We start from the raw sequence: 15,702 nt of genomic DNA on the forward strand, positions 1-15,702 counted from the left end.
GCACCTTCAGTTTCTTTTGTTTCAAACCAAAGCACAACATGGATTACAGAAAATAGAAGGTACAGGTGAATAATGGATAAATTAAACCAAGAAAATTTAGGAATTAGCTCTGCATTACTCAGAACTGTAACCTGATCTTGGGGTTCTCCCAATAACTTAATCAACCGTGAAAGAAATGGCTTATGAACCCTTTCAACGGTGACTACATTTCAAAACGTACTTCACTGATTGTAAAGCAGTTTTGGATGTCCTGAGCTCATGAAAGCGCTATATAAATGCAAGTTCTTTCTTGCTTTCATAGACACTGTTGTCCTCGAACCACTCCAAATTACCCGTATTTTCTGTGCAATCTGCAACAGGCTAATTTGTAAACCACTGATACTGTGATGTCTACATCAGATGATAAGCATCAGCAAATGAATTGCAAAATTATTTGGTTTTTTTCTAGTTTAGCTGTTAATCAAGATAACTTTTTTTGGGGAGATGCTTACATTTCACATTACATTAATAGTAGTGAATGCCCAGCTAAGAAACTTACTGTGGGACTAGCAATTCAAATAGGGCTTTTCAGATTGTTATCCTTCTTTGCAGATAAGTAATCTACCACATGTAATGCTAATAAGGTTCTATTCAGTCCTCCCTGTTAAACGGAGTGTCTGCTCCAGATCAACTACTTTCTGCTCACCTTCCCAATGAAAAGGCTGTACCTGTCTAATATTCAGCATCCCCTTCCACCATCAATTTAACAAACTCTTTGATTGAAAAGAAACCGTTTGCTTCTGATACAACGTAATAGACAATCCATTCAAAGCAGGTGACAGTAGAGAGTGCCAAATAGAATCTGGTACCCAATAGGACAATTAGGATCCGAAAATCCATATTGTTTTCTTGGTTCTGCTCAGATGTTACATCTTAATACTAATGAGCCAGATTTTGCTGTGGCAGGGCACCTAATGGCGTTTGCCATTAATTAGACTTGCCCTTGCATGTTTAAGTTTTTTAAATTTTTTGCGTGGCTAGTGGCTGAAAGCGTGAGCTGATAATGTCACAGCGAGGGAAACAGGGCAAGCAACTGTGCATCTCCTTAACCAATCAGATTGAAGGAGTGTGAAATTAACAGTGCAAGGAAGTGTAAATTAGAGTGGATGAATTCAATGTCAAATCAGGTACAGAATGAGAAATAAAGAGAGGGAAAGAAAGATTGGATTAAGAGAGAGAAGAGACAGAAAAGTAAAAAAAAATTAAAATTTTACATTTGTAAAATCTCCAACAATTAAAACCTGAAGGAATGAGACTCCACGCTTGTAATAATTAATTTCTAGTGCCAGAGCGGTTGACTGGCAGTAATTAACACTTATCCCATCATTAAAAGGGTATTTAGACTTGAAATGACTTGACTTAACTTTCTGTGGCGCATTTAGCTCGTATCTATCGTGCAAATACAGGAACTTCACAGCGTTCAATGCATTTCAATGGCGAGACAGACAGTGAGATATCCTATTCGCAAAGCTAAAGGCGAAGTAGCACAACTCGGACAGCAACTTCTGAATATTTGAGTTTAGCTGCGCATCTGCCCCTCGCCTGAAGCTGCTATGTGATTTGTGCATAAATAACGGCGAGAACCATTAGCCTCCCCGTTATTTTGACAGCAAAATCTGGGCCAACATATTAAAGTAACACTGCAAGCCGTCAAACAATCTGTTAGCAGTACTAGACTAGACACGTACCTATGAGCCTGGCTAATTCACACAGCCCCCAAGGAACGTGGATGGGCATGGCAGTGCCAGGCGTCTCCTGCAGGGCGATATTGGACAGGTGATCGGAGAAGCGGCACACCTGCTCGGTGACGGTGGAGTAACACAGGTTGAGGAGGATGTTGAGGCCTAGTGGTTTCAGTGAGGAGATGTGAAACTGCCAGTTAGAGTCATCAAACTGAATACTGGCCGGATTCTGCTGGTCCTGCGAGAGACTCAGCATTTCCAGGTGGTAATCGCAGATATAATCTTCTGCTTCCAAGTCCAGGTCTTCACCAATACCACTCACCTGTAAATAGTACAGAATTGTAGTCAAATTACATCTAATTTATAGCACAGAAACAGCACATTCAGCCCAACTGGTGTTTACGTTCCACATGAGCCTCCTCCCACTCTGCTTCATTTAACCCCATCGACATGTCCTTCTATTCCTTTCTTCATGCCCCCTTAAATGCATCTGTGCTATTTGCCTCACCTACTCCTTGTAGCAAATTCCACGTTCTAACCACTATCTGGGTAAAGAAGTTTCTCCCGAATTCCTCATTGGGTTTATTAGTGACTTTTTTTTTGTTCATTCATGGTATGTGGGCGCCGCTGGCAAGGCCAACATTTATTGCCCATCCCTAATTGTCCTCGAGAAGGTGGTGGTGAGCCGCCTTCTTGAACCGCTGCAGTCCATGTGATGAAGGTACTCCCACAGTGCTGTTAGGTAGGGAGTTCCAGGATTTTGGCCCAGCAACAGTGAAGGAATGGCGATATATTTCCAGATCAAGTGTGTGACTTGAAGGGGAGCGTGCAGGTGGTGGTGTTCCCCTGTGCCTGCTGCCCTTGTCCTTCTAGTGAAGGGAGTGAACGTTTAAGCTAACTATCTTATATTTATGACCCCTAGTTTTGGACTCCCCACAAGTGGAAAAATTAAATTGGTACTTTCGACATGTGTTTATTGGGGTTTCAAGATCTGCTGTAAGATTCGCCTACACAAAACTGAAAGGCTTTGCATTGATTGTGCGCAGGTACGAGTGGGGACAGATGTAATCCAGACTAGAAGACAGCAATTTATGGAATACAAACCATTCCAGCCTCTGACCAGTTTCCTATAAAGGGTTACTTAAAAAAAAATGTTGCCCAGTATCCAATTTACCTTCCCAAAAAAATCTCAAAAAATACTTGGGTAGTCAGAAATATCAACAATAATGTCAAATGTAATTGAGCCTCTTTCATCCAAGGAAGAAAAAAAAGAGCACAGCTTGGTCTTTTAACTTATTTTCTTATTAATGCATTATCATCATTTACTACAATCATAAAAATGGTGATGGGGACAGGACAGTAAGTGAATTGCAGCCTGAGTATAAGTCAATGTGAAATAATTCCCAAAGGGTCCGCACTCCCCAACAGTACAATGGGCTCTGCACCTTTGCAACAATACACCTATGGTCTGGTCACACCTTCCTCCTAAATGCCTGGGGACTGCCCGTCCCTCCCTGGCAATATAGCAGGGCATGCCGCCCTCTCAATACATCTGGGGTCTGCCAAGCCCACCCTTTCACTACACCCAGGAATCTGTCCCTCCCTCCCTATACACCTGGGTCCACATGCCCCTCCCTCACAAAAAACCCAGGGTCCACCCATCCTCCCCTATCAATACACCTGGGATCCACCCACCCCTCCCTCGCAATAAGTGTGGGGTGCGCTCGCCCATCCCTCCCCCACAGTACTCCTGGGGCCTACCCCTCCGCCGCCTCCTTCACAATACAACAGAGGTTCTCCGCTCCCTCACATTACGTCCAGGGTTTGTTTTTCCCACACAAGGCCAAAACCCTCCACCCACCTCAAGTCAATGTACCTGGGGTGCACTACTCACTGACAACGCAGTTGCTCATGCTGTTGTTACCTGTGTCAGGTCATCCTCCCCTCCTTCTGTGTCTTTGCTGAAGCTGACATTGGATCCAGACAGGTGCTTGCACCGGCGACTCTCGCAGCGTTTCCTCGACCGCGGAGTGCTTTCAGTCTTCTCATCTTTGTCCTGTCCCATTTCATTAGTGACATGCACAAACTCCAGACCAGTGGTGGGCAACAAAGCATCAGCTTCCCGGGGCTAGGAATTATGCAAATACAAGGGTCAGAAAATCTCAATGTTCGCATAGAACAGTATCAATGAATCATACAACACAGGAGGCCATTTGGCCCACCATGCCTGTGCCGGCTCTTTGAAAGCTATCCAATTGATCCCACTCCCCTGCTCTTTCCCCATAGCCTGCAAATTTTTTCCCTCCAAGTATTTATCAAATTCCTTTTTGAAAGTTATTATTGAATCTGCTTCCACTGCCCTTTCAGGCAGTGCATTCTAGATAACAACTTGCTGCGTAAAATATTTTTTCCTGGTCGCCCCTCTGGTTTTGCCAATTACCTTAAATCTGTGTCCTCTGTTTACTAACCCTCCTGCCAGTGGAAACAATTTCTCCCGATTTACTCTATCAAAACCCCTCAGTAGTTCTTAACTACCCATGGCGCTCAAGCTGGCAGCGTTAGAATGTAAAACTTAATTGTGTACGGCACAGCAATTTTCAAATCTGCACACTGCTCATGAAAATGACACCTATGAACATTCCCCCATGGTTAAAAACACAAGTTTTCACTCCCCTACAATTCAGTTGGTACATTTGGAGCCCCATTCACTGAACCATACAGACCACCAAGGTTTGATCCTCAATCTGTACAGAGTTAGCTGATCTCAACCAGGGTGGTAGTGTGTTTGGGGGAGGGGGGGGTGGGTGGGGAGAACAGGGGCTATGCAACGTTGTCCTCTGCTCCCCTGGGCTAGTAATGAGAACAAAATTATCAGGCAGTCACAATCCAGCTGGAAGGTGCAGGTGCGGATATCGGGTGAGGGCAGGATCTGGCTTTAGTGCCACATAGCACACGATCAAATGACCTGCCAACACACACATGAAGAATGGGCCAACTGAGTGAGATATTGGAGGGTGTCCATTGCCTGTGAAATTGCACACTAGCAAGAGTCAGTCCCTTTTGAAGAGAAAGGGAGAAAACAGGAAGGATATAAAAAAAAGACTCCATATCATACTGTACATGAACCAAACAGAATGTGAGACAACACATCTCCATCTCACTAATCTATCAACTTATCTGTGCTTTGGCACAAACACGATTACAATTAAGTTTTTCAACATCAAAGCAAATTGAGAAGACTCAGACTTCCAAAGTCGGTGTGTGGTACAATTAAACAACTCACCCTGCAGGGTGACATTTTATTCCCATGTGTGCGATAGTTTTTTTTTTACACATTTTATTTCACATAAGTACTCGCAAATATATTTTTTGCTTAAAAGAGCACAGAATCCTCCTGTTAACCACCCCCCCACCCGCACCAATGTCTCCTCTTTGGAAAAGCCCCACTTGGATGGTGCATGTGGTGGGTCATTCATTGGCTGTCTCATTACATTGAGTCGATATGGAGATCCAGCCCTGCCCTGAATGCTGATTTGTTCTAACATGATTACATAATGTACAACACAGAAACAGGCCATTCAACCCAACTGGTTTATGCATGTGTTTATGCTCCACACGCGCCTCCTCCCACTCTATTTCATCTAACCCTATCAGCATAACCTTCTATTCCTGTCTCCCTCATGAACTTACTTTGCTTCCCCTTAAATGTATCTACGCTATTTGCAAGTTCCACATTCTAGCCACTCTTTGGGTAAAGAAATTTCTCCTAAATTTCTTGTTCGATTTTTTTTTAAGTGACTATCGTATATTTATGACCCCTGATTAAGAAGTTCCTTTCTGCTGGGCACTGAGATAATCCTGCACTCAAACGTGGAACTGATGCTTTGAATGTCAGCCCTGAAAGATATTTTGTCTACGGCAGATCTTAACAGGTGAGCAACAGGACGAATTGGACCCTCACCTCATCCTTCTCTTCTTCCATCTCTGGGTGACAAAAGGACCTCATGGACAGGTCATCTTTCAGGTCCTCTAGGCTGTCATGGGGTGGCTCCATACGTCCACTGAAGAACAGAACAGTTTCTGGACTGGGATTGGGCCACGACAGTATTCCTTGCTTGTCCACACAGCAAAGCACCTAAACATTCAGATTGACAAGATAATGCTTTCACGCTAATATACGAACAATGATACAAATTGGATAACACTCAATTCCAAGCATCCTGGGGCAGTAGCGCATTGATGGGCCAATGTGCCAGACCATAAGCTTGAGTCCCTGATTTCCAGCAAGTTTCTGATTTTAGTTACAAGATAGTAGTATAAATCCCACTTACTCCCACATGCCGACTGGAAGTCAGTTATGCAGTGTCATTAAACAGAGAATGGGCACGTGTTACCTGGCCACTCCTTCAAGGAGTGCATGAAAGGGCTTTAGGGAACCTAAAAGGAGCGTAGGAAGAAGCAACTACAAGTGAACCCTTTATACCCTACGTGATTCACGAGGGCCATGCTCAGTTAATATATCATCTGCCGCCTCTCTGATAAACATCTTGTGTTGGATGCACTAATTTTTGTCCTTACAGGGATACTATTCTTTAGTAATAAATGGTTTTATAAGACCAATCACCCAGATTAATGACAGATGTATACTGATCTAATCTGTGAGAAGATGGGATCATTGAATCTGATCTGAATTTTTTTTTGAAAAAGCAACTGAAAACCTAAGCAAAAACACAGATTTGTAATTCAATGAGAACTTTCCCTAGCAGACAACACAGCAACATACAAGAGATTAGATACGTTGCAGGAACTGAGTCTGTCCAGGAACTCCCCAGAGAGTTAACCTCCCCTTAAAAGATAAACTGATGCCACTTAAAAAAAAATCTCAAAACCAAAACCATCAACAAAAATCCAACTGGGGGATGTTGCACCTCTGCTCCACCACAGAAGGCCACTGCTCCTGTACCATGGGTATGGAATCATCTCCAAGAATGGCTTGACCCAGATGTGCACAGCTGGGCAGGTTATCCTCTGGCCACAGTGATATCATTTAACACAAGATGCACTGCAGCTGGGGCTGAACTGGCAGTGGAAAAATGGAACATTATAAAATTGAACTTCTCCACACTTGGGAGACAATGGTTCATAGGTGAAGCTCATCCAGTGCTATGGCACCAGATCAACATCCATGAATACTATATTGAACTCTAGATTACCAGTGCAGACACTCAGAAAACAGTCTTACCTGATGCCAGCTAAATGTATACTCTTACAAAATGTTGGTGTTTGCATAGACCACTCTCACTGTATTTCAAGAATCAAAGGTTAACTTCCCCTGTTAATTCCTCAGCAATGATATTACAACAAACATCAACATTAAACTAATATGCAAGACTGATTTTCATAGATTACTAGGAGTTTGCGTCATTTTACACATCTGGCTAGAGCAGGCCCATAATACTTTGCTGTTACCAAGGGCATGAACTAAATCACTGGATAGCCCCAATACTCACTGTGACAGAGCCCAGGTTCTGAAGCAGACTGGAAGTGTAGCAGAGTGTAAGAGACTTTCCTCGCAGTAGTGACAGAAAGTGACTCCCGATGCAGAACATCATTTCCTGTCAGGGAAAACCAAGACTTATCCAAGTACAGAATAAGTACGGAGAATGGAGAGATAGGAGACAGGGCTGTAGGCAGCAAATTTTGAATTTTTACAATGAAAATGGTGCATTCTGGTTCATTTTAAACACATTTCAAAATTGTTTGGACTCAGTTTTTTTTTAAATAGGAAAAATACATGACATTCAGGTTTATTCAACAGTTCATGCTGGCACTCATCCATTTTCACCTCAATACAGTGTGGCACTCTTCTCCCCCCTAGCTAACACGGGCACACTTTCCTCTCCTCTCCTCCCCAGCTCATGTGCACATTCACCTCCTTCTTCTCAGCTCACACTGGCACCCTTCTCTCCTTCCCCTCAGCTCACACTGGCACCCTTCTCTCCTTCCCCTCAGCTCACACTGGCACCCTTCTCTCCTTCCCCTCAGCTCACACTGGCACTCTTCTCTCCTTCCCCTCAGCTCACACTGGCACCCTTCTCTCCTTCCCCTCAGCTCACACTGGCACCCTTCTCTCCTTCCCCTCAGCTCACACTGGCACCCTTTTCTCCTTCCCCTCAGCTCACACTGGCACTCTTCTCTCCTTCCCCTCAGCTCACACTGGCACTCTTCTCTCCTTCCCCTCAGCTCACACTGGCACCCTTCTCTCCTTCCCCTCAGCTCACACTGGCACTCTTCTCTCCTTCCCCTCAGCTCACACTGGCACTCTTCTCTCCTTCCCCTCAGCTCACACTGGCACTCTTCTCTCCTTCCCCTCAGCTCACACTGGCACTCTTCTCTCCTTCCCCTCAGCTCACACTGGCACCCTTCTCTCCTTCCCCTCAGCTCACACTGGCACCCTTTTCTCCTTCCCCTCAGCTCACACTGGCACTCTTCTCTCCTTCCCCTCAGCTCACACTGGCACCCTTCTCTCCTTCCCCTCAGCTCACACTGGCACTCTTCTCTCCTTCCCCTCAGCTCACACTGGCACTCTTCTCTCCTCCCCCTCAGCTCACACTGGCACTCTTCTCTCCTTTCCCTCAGCTCACACTGGCACTCTTCTCTCCTTCCCCTCAGCTCACACTGGCACTCTTCTCTCCTCCCCCTCAGCTCACACTGGCACCCTTCTCTCCTTTCCCTCAGCTCACACTGGCACCCTTCTCTCCTTCCCCTCAGCTCACACTGGCACTCTTCTCTCCTTCCCCTCAGCTCACACTGGCACTCTTCTCTCCTTCCCCTCAGCTCACACTGGCACTCTTCTCTCCTCCCCCTCAGCTCACACTGGCACCCTTCTCTCCTTTCCCTCAGCTCACACTGGCACCCTTCTCTCCTTCCCCTCAGCTCACACTGGCACCCTTCTCTCCTTCCCCTCAGCTCACACTGGCACCCTTCTCTCCTTCCCCTCAGCTCACACTGGCACTCTTCTCTCCTTCCCCTCAGCTCACACTGGCACTCTTCTCTCCTTCCCCTCAGCTCACACTGGCACTCTTCTCTCCTTCCCCTCAGCTCACACTGGCACCCTTCTCTCCTTCCCCTCAGCTCACACTGGCACTCTTCTCTCCTTCCCCTCAGCTCACACTGGCACTCTTCTCTCCTTCCCCTCAGCTCACACTGGCACTCTTCTCTCCTTCCCCTCAGCTCACACTGGCACTCTTCTCTCCTTCCCCTCAGTTCTTACGGACACTCATACTGATACGTTCCTCCCCTTCCCTTCATACGAACCATCTTCCCCTTCAGTTTACTTTGGCACTCTCTTCTCCCTCCCTCAATTCATGCTGACGCTGACATTGTCCTCCTCTCTCCTCTCCCCCCCCCCCCCATTGCACTATGGGAGCCTGATTTAAATATGATAGAAGAGTCCCGCCTCTCCAAGACCAGATACTCGCACAGCTCACAACCCGCTGCTGTAAGAATAGCAGCAGTCATGTACGCGAAGGGGCTGGGGACACGTTCCGTGATTTAAAGTTTTTAACCCCACCCTCTCTCCCGCCCGTTGTGGAGGGGGGGCGGGGGAAGGGTGGTGGGTTAATATAGAGGTCCCAGTCTCTCAAAACTATTGGCGAGGATTTCCACCCATAGCATCCCCTGGGGCAGCGATGGCACTGAGGAGCAGAGTGGGGAGTGACACTCATCTTTGCTGCTCTACAAAACTAAAAAGTGCATACTCCTGGCTATGGCCCTGATCTGACAGGCAAAATACACTGGACCGACTCGATTTTTTGACTCATTGTAGAGGGAGAAATTGAAAGACAGATTCTGCAGAACGTTGTTACTAGTAACATCAATATTCTATTCAAAGTCCCAAAAAACAAGGCAAATTTTGATCACTGACAAATAGTATTTCCCTATTACGACCTCCTGCACCAAAGGCAATGTGCAAAAAAACAAACTCTGCAATCTAAGGCAACTGGATGGGTAGTGAGTGTCACATCAAATGGTTACCTTTCATTAACTTTTTTGGTCACTACCTTTTTTAGACAAAAATACTTAAACAGTCAAACATTGGTGACATCTATGGAAGCTGGCGGCTAGCTTGGATGAGTCAGAGAGCCCAACAATTGAAGCAAAATTATCGCCAAAACACCTGGGTTAATGACTTCATTGGTTGGTAGGAGTTACTGAACCTAACAGCATTGGGGAGCTGGATTAGGAGAGATATAGGTAGTAACACAGGGTGTTGGCTAGCATGAGTTACTGAGTCTGACAGTGAGACACTATGATTTACATCAGTAGAGATGGTACCATTTACCTAGGAAATTGCAAAATTTCAGTTTTGGTTTGAAGGCACATCAGGAGAAGCTTTGATAAACTCAATTTGCATCACTGCATCCTGAAAACACCATTGCTTTGATTGCGACACTACTACAATGCAAATGATGCGCTGCTCTTCTCCCCCTACTCTCACTTGGGATAATTCCCTTTTAAGGGGAGGGATAAAGACACATTAGGGGAAGTTTTCTACTTGTGCCTCTCGATGTGGTGCCTTTCTTGCCTGCGAGTGAATATCGGATGATTGTACATGTGCAACCCTTGATTTCTGGACCATTTTAATAGATGGAAAATCAAGAGAATCAAGGTGATTTTCCGATATGAACTTCCAGCAGGTGTGCACGAGTGGAAAATTAACTCTTCCGCGCATGCAGTCGATCACAGTTAAAGTCACTCCCATCACAGGTTGTACTTAAAGTTTTAATCTCATTTAGCTTCACAACTATTCACACCATTTTCCAATCCCCTGACGAAGGCCACTGTACTGGTGGCAGACTCACTGCTTCACACACCTATGCAGCTCTGCTGGTTAGTCTGTGTTGAATGAGAAATTAAGCCCACACCTGCAACAGGGTGCCACCATGTCACATTGCCAGGAGGCTTTGCAAATGATTTAAGGCTGCATTCCCCATCCCAGGCAGCTGTTTGCCAGCAACCCGCTTGAAAGTGTATAAACAACAGCTGCAAAGATAAAACACGCTTAACAATGGCATCTCTCAAAGTTAATTATATTAAAAGTAATTGGGATGCAGTCAAGGAAATTCACTGCAGAACAGACTCTTTGAAGCTATTCCTTGTAATAGTTACATTGAAAATAAAAATAAGATCACCTATGCTGATGTATTGACAGATGACAGTTTTCCTTTCACACTTCTTACATCCCAACTCCTCCCAGAACCTACTTTCCTTAACAGCAGGTTACGCAAAGGAATGAGTGGAAAAAATCACATAAGATGAATACAGGTACAAAAAGCATATGAAAAGATGGTAAAGATGGGCCTATAGTCTCTGGAGTTTAGAAGAATGAGAAGTGATCTCATTGAAACATATAAGATTCTGAGAGGGCTTGACAGTGTAGATGCTATGAGATTGCTTCCCCTGGCTAGAGAGTCTAGAACTAGGGGGCATAGCCTCAGGATAAGGGGTCGGCCATTCAAGACTGAGATAAGGAGAAATTTCTTCACTCAGAGGGTTGTGAATCTTTGGAATTCTCTACCCCAGAGGGCGGTGGATGCTGAGTCATTGAGTTTATTCAAGGCTGAAATAGATTTTTGGACTCTAGGGGAATTCAAGGGATATGGAGACAAGGTGGGAAAGTGGAGTTGAGGTTGAAGATCAGCCATGATCTAACTGAATGGCGGAGCAGGCTAGAGGGGCTGTATGGCCTACTTCTGCTCCTATTTCTTATGTTCTTATAAATGGGGCTTGATGCAGCTAAAGGTCCGTACCTTTGAAGAAACCATTTCAGTGTAGCTGCTGAGTGTATCCTCGGAGAATTTCGCCAACTGGAAGGAGAGAAGAATCAGTCAATTCAAAATAGAACTACTGAAGCTACAGCTTTACATCACAAAATATCAAAGGTTTATTCAGTCCCGAGTCTGGAGGCAGGCCTCCCTTAAGAACCCCTTGGATCCACCAGCCCATACTCCAAGTATGGCACAATGGGGAGCTCCCAGGAGAATATACCGCAGCTGGATGCAGAGACTGGTATGAAAAAGGTCAGTTCCTCCATGAGGACCAGAATATGCCCTTTCATCAGCTAGCTGACAATTTACACCTTCCCCAACAGAGCCAATACCGCCATCTCCAGATGAAGCACTACCTCCTGAACCCTGCACTACTGCATGGCCAACTTGGAACTTTTCCTCCACTCCCCAAAAGCCTTTTCCGGATGCAATTCCGTACTGTGTGCCATTCTGACCTCCGTGAACAAGGACTGGACAGACAGCCTGAAGATTAACTGGGAATGTGACCTAGGCTGACCATTAGGGGAGAAGGAATGGCAAAAGTAATGGAGACAGACTTTAAACACCATCACCTGAAGCAAAATGCAGGAAGGCCAGTTCAAAAGTCATATACCACACCCTACACAGGCTCAACACATTCCGCCTCTCCATACCAGACTGCTGGAGGGGTTGTGCCAGGAACGGCTCCCTCCTCCACAGATTCTGGTCACGCCCAAGCATTGAGCCATTCTGGACAAAAGTCTGTGAGTTCACTAGGAACATAACCAGTCTCATGATTGCAGAGAACTCTGCTCAGTGCTTGCTGAGCCTGCCCACCGGAGATAAAGGACCCTCTACATCAAGCAGGCTAGCATAACTCTCACTACTAGCTGCAAGAAGATGCCTCCCCCAGCCCACAACAAATAAGACGGCTGAAACACGTGTGGGGCAACTTCCAATCAGAACAAGTGCTGTTTGGACTTTGCCTAGAATTCGGGAAGTACCAGGCAGTCTGGGAGACCCACTCAACACAAACTACCCCCTCAGTACACCAACCCACCCAGTGGCCAGAAGGAGCACCAATACCAACCAACGCCACCACCACCATTGAGGAACCCTCCCTACTGTCTCCACCCCCAGAACCTAGGGCCAAACAAACAGCCTTGGTGCCCTGGTGGGCATTTCTCTCTGTGCAGGCAGCCTGATGCTGTGATACACTTCCCTTCTCCTGCAGATACCATGACTCCATTAACTACATATGGGAATATACATTGTATAATATATAATATAAATTGTGTGTGAGTGGACACCTAAATATACAATGACCTCAAATTTTCTATATGAATGCACCCTTAGTCTTTCAATGGCTTCATAAAATAAATGTATGAAAGTATGCCTATATGTGTAATAGCTTTACAAATTTTGTATGTACATTCTTGAGAAGCCAATAATTCTTTTTTAAAAAATCAGCCCAAATATCACTCTTTATATCCATTTGTTGTAGTCCCATGTTTCTAAATTGTGGGCAGGAGAAAAACCTTACCAGGCCAACGGGAGGAGCCTTGCTGAACTGAGCTAGGACTCTAGCCTCTCCAAAGGCCGTGACCAGCACCCACACCACAGGGAAGAATAAGGGAAGAATGGGCAGAACTCCATTCACCTAAACATAAAAAGTGATAATTACAAACGACGCAATAAACTATGATGCATTAACAACACACACACCATTAGGATTGAAATCAACAATTTGGCATTAGTTGTGAGTAAGAATTAAGTGCAATTTTGACCCAGTCGCTGCATCCTTTTCTCTTTCCATCAGCCTGGAGTATAGGTGACTGAGCTACAGAATGTTTCACTTCATGTTGCAGCACTGAAAGTCTCGCTCACATTGTGTGTCAGGTAGAGAGTTTGTACCTCCAACTTCCCTCATATTGCTTTTGCTCATGGGAAGAGCAGTGCCCATACTTTAATGCAAATGCAAGTCTAGGTGAATCACCAAGCTCATCAGCAGCCCACCTTAATCTTCTGGCAAGAGCTGTAGTGGGATTGACTGCAACATCTATCATTGGAGCCCTTCAGCACTGGGTTGCATTCAATAGCACACACCAAGGGCTGTCCAGTTAGTGCTCAGAGCCATGCACTGCACTGACTAACCACCACAGTATAGATAAAGGCTAACATGTGTTCCGTACGCCCAGCTGGGAAGCCTTGCTTGAAGGGAGTGCGGGTCATAGATAGGGCTACAACACTAACTCCAATTCTCCAGCCCCTCTCCCAGCTGGGAGCGCAGGAATGCGGAATTAACTGGACAAATACTTGAGCAGGGATAATAGGGAGAGCAGTTAAAAAAAAGATTCCAAGTCCAAAAGTATGTGCATCGCTGAAGGTACACATCATGCTGCAGGGTGCAGCAACCTCTAGTTATGACTAGATGAGTGCTCCCCATCTCTGCCTCAGTGCTGGACAGGTGCAGCACATCCAAAGTATGTTGGGCCTGTCCAAACCAAGCTGTGGACAAATTTCGTGTACCAAGGGGCCTGGGACAGGCCTAATCAGCAAACAGGAAGAAATAGGAGCCTCGCTGCAGGCTTGGCTGGCCTTAAGGGAACAGCAGACAGAAGGCCTGAAAGCCCAAAGATGGGTGGGTACTTAGCAACCTACTAGTTTTACTACCTACCTTTTGGGTCCTCTTTGGGTTGCTACCGGGACCTAGTCCCGGTGCAAAGCCCAGCATTAGCTTACTGGAACACCCCTGGGCCGCAATGTGAGGAGGTTGTGAGTTGGGAGGCTGGGAACCAGCTTCGCTATGGCATCATGGGTCTCCGCTCCTTTTTACCTCATCTTTGCCTCCAGGGAATAGGCGTTTCCTTTGGGTAAAAGGTCAGGAAAATCAGCCCCAAAACATGCTTCAAGAAGCATCCCATTGCCATCTAGCACCTCATCTGTACCAATCAAAGTGCTCTTTTTAAAATAAATCATGAAACTTCTTAATTATTTTCAAGGGTGGGGGGGGGGGGGGGGGGAGGAGGGGGGAAAGGAGTTGAAGTAAAGCAAAAGTCTGCAGATTGGCATCCCTGAAGTGGAGGCATTGGCCTATTTACCACCATGTCAAGATTGGGGATGTCCAAGGATGTCACAACTCTAACATATTAAAATGGTTGTTCATTATAATTTTATGGGTGGTATCAGTCACTAGATCTCTCCTCACCTCCCAGACACACACACACTAGAAAGAATGATAGGGCAGCATAGTAAACATTGAATTTGCATTTACATTGAACCTTAGGCAGTCTCCCAGAAACACCTAAAAAATGCTTCATGTGCAATTAAATTACTTGAAAAGCAGTGACTGTTATGTAGGCAAACACGGCAGCCATTTTGTGGATCAACAAATCCCACAAACGGCAAGTGAATGATGTGTTGATCTGTTTCTTGTGTTGGTTGAGAGGAATGTTGATCGGGACATCCTGAAAACTTCATGCTCTTCTCTAAATAGTGCCATAAGACCCTTAACATTCATCTGAGCTAGTGGAACAGGAATCGGAGGGCTCGGTTTAACATCGCGTCCGAAGGCCACCTCCCACAATGCAGTGCCCGTAGTAATGCACTGGAATGTCAGCCTAGCACACTATGCGCTGAGGTCCTGGAGGGAGACCTTAAATGCTTTGTCCCTCAAAGTAAAGTTTGTGCTACTGCTCTGCATTATTATAAGGGCTACAAACTTACCTGAAGCTGGAGGAAGGTGAACTGCCAGCTGCCGATTCCAGGTGCATTGAGGGCAAACCGAACGGTGTTCGTAATCAGAAACACAGCCTTAAAACAAAATCAGGCAAAATGGTGGATTATTAACTTCATGGTTAGCAGGAATGCCTGCAACAAATAACACAGCAAGAGATCTTCTCCCAGATTCACCGTGTCTGATTACTTAGAATCATAGAAAATTTACGGCACAGAAGGAGGCCATTCGCCCAACGGGTCCGCGCCGGCTGAGAAACGAGCCACCCAGCCTAATCCCACTTTCCTGCATTTGGTCCGTAGCCCTGCAGGTCACGGCTCTTCAGGTGCACATCCAGGTATTTCTTAAAATGAGTTGAGTGTTTCTGCCTCTACCACCCTCTCAGGCAGTGAGTTCCAGATCCCCACCACCCTCTGGGTGAAAAAATGTTTCCTCA

The 15,702-nt window shown here is 45.7% G+C and overlaps 1 protein-coding gene across 1 annotated transcript in view; it reads right to left on the reverse strand.

The window, feature by feature from the left end:
* tmem94 (transmembrane protein 94) overlaps positions 1–15,702 on the reverse strand; it is a 150,521-nt gene that overhangs the window by 60,964 nt on the left and 73,855 nt on the right. The window contains exons 8-14 of the mRNA XM_068004365.1: positions 15,257–15,343; positions 13,074–13,190; positions 11,534–11,590; positions 7,232–7,336; positions 5,683–5,856; positions 3,646–3,849; positions 1,728–2,043 (exon numbers count right to left, since the gene is read on the reverse strand). Of these exons, the coding sequence (XP_067860466.1) occupies positions 1,728–2,043; positions 3,646–3,849; positions 5,683–5,856; positions 7,232–7,336; positions 11,534–11,590; positions 13,074–13,190; positions 15,257–15,343 (1,060 nt within the window). The remainder of the gene's footprint in view (positions 1–1,727; positions 2,044–3,645; positions 3,850–5,682; positions 5,857–7,231; positions 7,337–11,533; positions 11,591–13,073; positions 13,191–15,256; positions 15,344–15,702) is intronic.

This window comes from Heptranchias perlo, chromosome 23 (assembly GCF_035084215.1).
Source record: "Heptranchias perlo isolate sHepPer1 chromosome 23, sHepPer1.hap1, whole genome shotgun sequence".
Lineage (NCBI taxonomy): Eukaryota > Metazoa > Chordata > Chondrichthyes > Hexanchiformes > Hexanchidae > Heptranchias > Heptranchias perlo.